Source organism: Diachasmimorpha longicaudata, chromosome 17 (assembly GCF_034640455.1).
Source record: "Diachasmimorpha longicaudata isolate KC_UGA_2023 chromosome 17, iyDiaLong2, whole genome shotgun sequence".
NCBI lineage: Eukaryota > Metazoa > Arthropoda > Insecta > Hymenoptera > Braconidae > Diachasmimorpha > Diachasmimorpha longicaudata.
The window spans coordinates 2,163,087-2,171,592 of record NC_087241.1 but is presented as its reverse complement, the minus strand read 5'-3'; the positions used below and the strand labels follow the sequence as shown (position 1 = coordinate 2,171,592).

The window sequence follows — 8,506 nt, the reverse complement described above, 5'->3', positions numbered from 1 at the left end:
CGAAGACGAGACATTATTTCATTATGGAGGGATAGGCTTTCTCAGAGAGGGGATTGCAAGACTGTTGAGTGAGAGTTGTATGTCACCGATTATGATTCGCATTTTTGATGGAGACTGAAAGCGTATTCGCAAATCACCGACGAAGTGGTAAAACGAGATAATTAACGTTGGATTATTGATTAGTTTTTAGTGAATATTACGAAATCTAGGGAAGATAACAAAATTTTTATTAAAACTTTTTTTTCTGGAGCGAAGGAAGTCCTTCAAAAATTGTTGGAGAACTTCATTCGCTCCAGAAACTGTTTTGTTACAACAAAACATTTTCTGGATTCTGGATTCTGGATTTTCTAGATTTCGTAATATTCACTAAAAACTAATCAATAATCCAACGTTAATTATCTCGTTCTCGTTTTGTTGTAACAAAACATTTTCTGGAGCGACTGAAGTTCCTAAATGTAGTCAATCCTCAAAGAAACAGAAAATGTTTTGTTGTAGAAACAAAACATAAACAAACAGAAAATGTTTTGTTGTAACAAAACATTTTCTGTTTGTTTGAGGATTGACTACATTTAGGATGGATGGGGGGTGGAAAAATCAGGGAGGGATGAATTAGGATTAGCTGGTTGGGAAATATTTAATGACACTGGACACTTGTTGAGTCTCGTTTATTTGAAAATTTTATTGGACGCCACGTACCACCAAAGTCGAATAACTATAACTGATTTACTGATAACTGATTTACTTCACTATAGCGTTAAACTTCTGATTGCTGTTGGGAGGCTTATTGTTGAGTTGAGTAACTTGAAGTAATTGATGATAGAATATCAGAAGAAACGATCCGTATATCCGTTACAGAGATGTACTGAAAGTTCGGTGATGTACTTAAGTTTCGATGATGTACTTGAGTTAAGGATAGAGATTTTCCATTGATTGACGTGACACTATCGCTTCCTGAGACTGACGAAGACTATCTGACTAATTCGAGCTTCCGGGGTCAGCTCGTTGTGTTCCGTCGCGGAATCGTTAATCGTGTTGGGATAATTTAAATTTAAACAAATCAGGGAAAATCCAACAATTTTCTCCAAAACAGAATTGCTATTCTTACCAAATTTGTCTTTCACTATATATATTTTAAAATTTTTATTTTTATCTTCCCTCAAAATACTTCAATCATAAATGCCACATTTCGGATAATCCGCCATTTGGAAATATTCTCTTCATTTCAGGCCAAAGGTTTATTGTACCAAAAATAGTAGATTATGGCATGAGGACGATAGGTGGAGGATTGTGAGTCGTCTGAAGTTTGCAGCGCTCGACGTGACAAGTCTACTGACCCCAGGTGTCCCTCCAGAATTTTGGGCATTGGTCGCCTGTCATCCTTCACCGACTGCCCTTATTAATTCACGTTTCAAACAATGTTATGATAACAATTACACTATCGCTCGTAGATTAGAAAATATTGCGCAAAAACTCAAACTAAAGACAAATCAACTTATCTCGTTTTACCCCTTCACTACTGAAATGTCATTTTAAAATTGTGAAATCAAAATTTAATAAATTGTGGAATTTAATTATTTCATAGTGTTATGTTAATATCCACAGGTAAATATATAATATACAATTTGTAATATACAGTTTTTAAAGTTCTTTAATATTTTCATTTTTTTATATCGAGAAAAAAAAAATGTTCTCAAGTCTCAGATGAAAATTTCATCCTCACAATTGTTTATCCACAATAACACAACTCTTAACGACAATGGAAATATAATTCAACTAGGTTTCAGTTATTATATGAACTTCATATTTAATATAGTTCATATTAAACAATTATTTTATCCAACTGAACAATTACTGACGCCTCATTACTACATACACGCACCCAACGCACGCGCAATCATTTATAACATCAGAAAACAGAGGTCTTAACATAGTCCTTGAAGATTATTCCTTTGTCACTTGTTGTATCCACCCCAGGAACGACGAAACCCGCATGAAAACACTCGGTGCATAGGTCGGACAATATCCATCACCGAAGCTAACAACACCAACTTGCATCAGACCCTTTTTGGTTCCAACAACAAGGGGACCACCACTGTCTCCTGAGCACGTACTACTTCGAGTAGTTCTTGATGCAATGCAAATATGATTATTATTCAGTGCAGGCCAGTCGCGAGCGCACTCACGATTGCTTAATAGTTGTATTGTTCGCCATTGTAAGTCTTCTGTTGTTGAATACTGTCCGGTTCGACCCCATCCAATGATCATAGCAGTTTTTCCCGCCAATTCCTCGCCGCCATAACTCGTTCCTGCGAGTCCGATTTGCTGGATAGTTTCTGAAACAACATCTACGTTAATAATTGGAAAAATTATGGAAAAGGGTTGAACAACAAATTTCGTAGGGGACGTATCTGTTGTTTCCAAAGAAAATCGTATTTCCTAGAATAATATCTTATGTTGACGAGATCAATAACAAATCAAATTACTATTCATAACAATAGCAAATAAATTTGTATTTGATTTTATGGAAAATTGATGATAACACAGATGAGCATTAAATTCTAGTAATGGGGAACTTGCATGATTTTTTTTAATTTTTTTTACATAGTCAATGGTCCTAATAATAGATTTTTCATGAAAAAACATTTAAAAAATCGGAATTGGAATCGATAACTATCGATATCTCGACTTCACAATCGTTTAAGGCGGTTAATTTCAATTTAATATTGCAATCATTGCTACTATTGTAGACCTCTAGTATCTACGTAGGGTCCCTATGACAGCCACATTTGTCACTAGATCATACTACCGAGATTAAATTAATTTGTCACGTATTTTTAATATGTTTAAATATTGGTTTCGTCGACGCAGTAGAAATGTTCCCACGGCTAGAGACAATAAAATGTGGAATGTTAGAAAGTGAATGGAAACAGGAAACGAGTCATAAACCTTAAAATCTCTCAATGCAGTCCTGGTTATACAAAACAAAGGTCGTTTGTAAAGTTTTTCTTATTGAGTTTTCAAGTACAATTTGAACTTTGCATTAAACCGGTTGAGTTGTAAAACCTTTTCCAGAGACAGTTTCGTTTTCTTCGAGAGGAACTCAAGCACTTTCTCTCTCTCTCTCTCTCTCTCTCTCTCCTTCTAAAAGCCACGTACGAGGCGCCCTTGCTCAAGTCCCGTATCTCATGGAGAATGGGGGTTGATAGCTCAGACGGACCCTGACCAATCCTGCCACTAAGTTCAAGGCCACCATTGGTCCGCTACACCTTCATGTGGGATGAAACCCACAACTTAGGAACCGAGACCAATTTTTAGAATAAGACTGTGACGTTTGGGGTTAGATCATCTGGCTCGATGATCTAAACAATTGTGGAGTCTCCCGGACTATACTAAAGTCAGCATAAGTTTTAACATCGGGTATAACCCGAAGTCTACCCCCTCCCTTCTTCGCGCATGCGTAATTTCAGGATATTACCGCGTTACCCACATGAAGGGAGAAGGGAGGGGAGACTTCGGGTTATATCCGATGTTAAAACTTATGCTGACTTTAGAATATCTACAAAGATCTATGAAGCAGCGAGAACCGACTGTAATGGTTGGGCGAGTGGTGTGTTGTCCCGGCGGACGTCGAGGCAAAGCAGCGATTCGGTGGGTTAGTACTTGGATGGGTGACCGTTTGGGAACACCATGCGCTCGCTCAAAAAATTATTGCGCAGAAGACACGAGTGTGGAGACGCAGTTGTACCCTCTAAAGAGGATTGACTGAAGTAGAGGCTCAGCTCTGAGGGTTTGAGTGACACCAGAAGGATCGTAGTACTTCAACTCAGGAGAGGTAGCACGCCACACGCGATGCTGGGGCGTCTGCCAGTTTTTAATTAAAAATAATTCTTAATCCTTATGTTATGACTGAGAATTCTTATTTTCAGAGTTTCTTTGAAATCGTGAATCAAGAAATCAGTCGATTATTCTGTCAAAAAGTTAGAAAAAATGGAAGTTGGATTTGGAATGACGTCTTCCTAATCTCCTTAATGTTAAGTGAAGCATCCTCATACCCTCCTTTCTGCTCATCCTAATGTTATCTAATTTCAATGGAAAAAAATGGAAAAAACCACTTCGGTGACGCAGAGGACTACACCTCCATTTTTAATTAGTCCCTCTGACAGCGGGACTGCTACTGAGGAATTAGTGAGTCGGCTGTCGGGCAGTCGGCTGATGATAGTCGGCTGTCGGGCAGTCGGCCGACAGCCGACTATCATCAAGACGAGAAGTTTATATAGCGTTCCACATTTCTTGTGACGTCAAAGGAAATCGTTGGATAGGATTTTGGATGAGGTAGGAAGGGGAACAGGATAATTCCCTATATGATTTTTGCAAGAAAAATTACTGAAAAAATGGATAGTCCAGACCGGGGTTTGAACCCGGGACCTTCCGATTCCCGGCAGTTCTTCCGGGCAGTCGGCCGACTGCCCGACTAAAACCCTAATGAACCCTAATGAGTAATGAGCCTCTACTTCAGTCAATCCTCTTTGCATAACTCTATCAACTACAATACTTCATTGAACCTTGATGGAGACACAAGTCCTTCAAAATGGATTCAACTTCATAATTGATGATTATATGAACGTGATAGGTCATCGTAATTAGAACTTACTTCCGAATGGAATATCCCGTGGCATGCGGAGTAATGCAACATCGTAGTCTGCAAATCTGCTTTGCATGGCCCTTGGGTGGGCGTAGAATTCTGACGTTATCATGGCGACTCCTTTCCCGAAGTACTGCTCGCCCCTGACCATTCTTTGGTCTGTCTCTCCAAAGACTACAACAAATCGCCTCCGGTTACCAGCTGTGCAGTGAGCAGCAGTAAGGACCCATCTTGGAGATATTATACTTCCACCACAGGCGCCATATCCGCCATTCCAGGACATCTTATGGACTATAGCCATCCATGGAAACTGTCCGGGTTGCGCATATTGACCACCAACGATTGGTGTGAAATCTGGGCGACAGGAAAATTATTAGATCAAGATAGTACTTTGGATATCCTCCACGATAGGTTCAACAAGAACATAAGGACGTGAGGAGGTGGGGATACCCTCCACTATAGCTCTCACATGAGCATAAGGACATTTTTAAAAATACCGATACTGAAAAGAAATTTTTGATAAAAATTTGACTTCTAGAGGGCGAAACGTGGGACGAAATGATACTTAACTACTTTCTAGGTCAAATTTTGACGGAAAAATTTGATATGGGAGGCTAATTTTTTAGGCAAAACTAACTTTCGTCCCTCATTTCACCTCCTGGGGGGAGGTTTTAAGTTTTATTTAAGATCTCTTTCCGCGTATCTTATGGCTTCCAAATGGAATTTTTGAATCGTCCGATTTAGAAATTTTCTAATTTTGCTTGGGAGTTGGGTAGAATGGACTGAAACGCAAAAAAACAAAATTTGAGAGATCAGTGTTTTTTTAATAGGCCCAACGGAGTAAGTCCTTGACGATACAAAATATCTGAGCACGTGATTAAAGTTTATGCTACAATCGTTGATTCTGAGGGGTCTAAACAGAAACTTTATGATTCGATCTGATGGGGGTTCAAATCTATCGTATATTCCTCTGGATTTCTTGAATATTTAAGCACATTTCAATAATTATGTTAATGTATCACATCCCGTCGATCTGACAATTTTTGTAGGCGACATCAACGGAATCGTACACGGAGAGAGATATTCAGGAAAATGTCGTATCCTTTTCGTAATTCAGACCTGAGAAAAATTACAGACTTGAGAAAAATTACTATATCGCGTAGTAAAATTTCTTTATCGACTTAGGAAAACTTCTATATCGGCCTCGTAAAAATTCAAAGTCTGATGCAACGTCTCCCATGACGAAGTCCAACATCGGCAATAATCGGTTACGTTCGGCGCTCATTATTAACCAATCACAATGAGTTAACGAAAAATTGCTGTGCGACACAGTAAAAAATGGAGGAAATCACAATAAAATAAACTGATCTGGACATAAATTTTTAAAAATTTCTATCAATTTTTCGACTAAACTCAAATAAAAAATGATAGACCTGCAAATTTTATAATCCTCCATATATCATTAATTACAAAATGTATTACATTATTTATTGTATTAATAGAAATTTATGTGTGTGAATACAACACATAAGACCATTCCAATATTTTGCTCCTCGATTCTAGTACCTGGCACAGTAATTTTCTCGTCACTTTTCCCATCGAGGAGGCGGGAGAAAAAATAACACTTATGATATAGAAAATTGCAACTTACTAGACACTTTAGCGGGTGACTCAGTCGGCGGTACTACTGAAGAGTTCATATAGAGACTCAAATAGAAAAGAGAAAGCCCAATCTCCATGATCAGGCGACTTAATTAATTTTGCGGTCAGTAAATCAATTTTTTCCAAATTTGTGCCGAAGTTCTGCCGAAGCCTTCGACGCGTACACTACCGAACATTTGTCACCTCTGTTTTATAAATGGAGGGAAGACAGAAGGGGCATCATCTGAAATCCGTTGAAGGTCAATTAACACATTCGAAACTCATCAAGAAATTAGTTCATCAGTGTCTTAACGGATTCTCGGCGACTTCTTCAGTCTATTCTTTATCCATTAGAGCATATCGACATCATTAGCGTTGATACCTATGTTCCCTCCGTACAGCGTATCACATTCAATCAATAAACTATTAATTAGAAATTTGAGAGTGACACCTTGAAGTCATTAATAGGAACAAATTCACTCAATTTGTAACACCTAATTTGATTATATTGTTGACATTGTAAATTGTGAATGTTTTCCGGGTTCAACTTCAAGGCGAGACTAGATATTATATCCGTTATAAATTAGATTCTAAGTATTATAAGATCAATGGATCCTCAGGATCATTACTGATCTAATAAGAATTTATGAGGGGTAATTAATCGCTTCAAATCGCTTTAAAATTACCGATAATTCTCGATAGTTTCGTCACATATAGGAAAGACTGTGTCAAATTTCGCATGTTAAACATCTTGAGTATGAAACCGAGGACCCTAGACTTGGTCTAGGGTCCCTGTATTGAAGTGGTTCGTCGCGGGTCTGAGGTCAATCTAGTCGCCAATAGGAGGCGAGACGCTCATGGAACGCTCTAGAAACGAATTTGATTTTCTCCTCTCCCTCTCCGGGTAGCGCTCGATTCTCGAGATCGTTGTTCCTCGGGCTGGTCCAGCGTAGAACGCTGGGGTATAGAGTCAAGCTAAGTTTTTGACGTGACAACGTCTTAAATTAGGTTGCGGCTGGGAGTCACTTATGAAAAAGTGTAACGCCCGGTAACGTTACGATGAGTCACCGAACGAGAGAGAGGCCCGCCGAATGCCTTGCGTCTCTCTCCCACTCAACTATGATCGGTCTGCCGCGCATTGAATCGGCGCATGCTTGTCTCTGTCTTTGTCTTTCTCGAACGTTCTTGGCGTTGGAAAAACAAGAAAGCGTCATAATACAAGTTCACACGTGTGGTTAAAGTATCGTCTGCTGTGTCTGTAGTGAAAATGTGGAGTGCTTAGATTCGTCATTTACAACAACTACAACAATAAAGGTAAATAATTGTACACTGATATTTCATTATCGTAAACTATGATTGATTGATTAATTGTTAGATTGACACAAAAGTTGAGAAACTGAGTTTATAGGTTATGTCATACTATTGATAAATGTTGATAGTGACGAAAATAATTCTGTGTGTGCGGATGTGTGTGTGTGCTCGTTTCTTAATTTCATGAAAAATACGTATAATCTTGATTGCGTATCAAACGTTTCTAAGTCAACTACGTTAAAAGGAACAACTATCGACTTGACTTTCGCAAGACACATTACAGCAGAAACACTTCCTTTCATTTCATATTTCTCGTATCATCGTCCTATCCTCAACAAAATCACTCAAATAGGAGTTAGTTAAGTTTAAGTTTACATGTACAATGTTTTAGTAAACAAAATATATTTCTATAGTTAAAATTTGTGCAATTCTTATTTTCATTCAATTCCTTGTTCCTATTGTGCAATTTAATTATATTCATATCAATAAATATTCTACCGAGAAAAAGACGTTGTCACGTAAAATCTTCGCCCGTAAAACCGACTTTACAGGCAACAATTTTTTCGATTTTTGCAATACCCGTTAACCCACCAAATATACGAATCGCACTCTATTAATAATAAAGTGACATTAGAAGCATTAATAACGTGTTCAGTGATTATTGACCTTCGTCTCACAGAGTTTTCCTTCTCCCCACTAGTCCAAATAGATCGAAAATCCATGAGATCAAGTGAATACATTAACAGTCTAGGGTCAATACATAATTTTGTTATTCAGCGATTGGTGCTGCGTAAAAAACATGAAAATTCCTCGAATCTCATGTCTTACATGACCACTTGGTGGAAACAATATGGATAATAATGGAGAGTAGGTCCACCCCTTGCAAATTTGTATTCATTTTTCTAAATTAGG

General features: G+C 38.1%; 1 protein-coding gene across 2 annotated transcripts; it reads right to left on the bottom strand.

Moving 5' to 3' along the window:
* Nucleotides 1-1,630: 1,630 nt before the first annotated feature.
* LOC135170686 (chymotrypsinogen A-like) lies at nt 1,631-7,267 on the bottom strand. 2 transcript variants are annotated; one of them, XM_064136725.1, is made up of 4 exons: nt 6,970-7,267; nt 6,294-6,665; nt 4,652-4,996; nt 1,631-2,333 (listed from the first exon to the last, which is right to left on the bottom strand). In XM_064136725.1, the coding sequence occupies exons 2-4, from the start codon at nt 6,379-6,381 to the stop codon at nt 1,942-1,944; spliced, it is 825 nt and encodes a 274-aa protein (XP_063992795.1). In that variant the 5' UTR covers nt 6,382-6,665; nt 6,970-7,267; the 3' UTR covers nt 1,631-1,941. The 2 variants fall into 2 exon arrangements, with proteins under 2 accessions (XP_063992795.1, XP_063992794.1); XM_064136724.1 differs by having other exon boundaries at nt 6,294-6,527.
* Between the last annotated feature and the right edge of the window lie 1,239 nt (nt 7,268-8,506).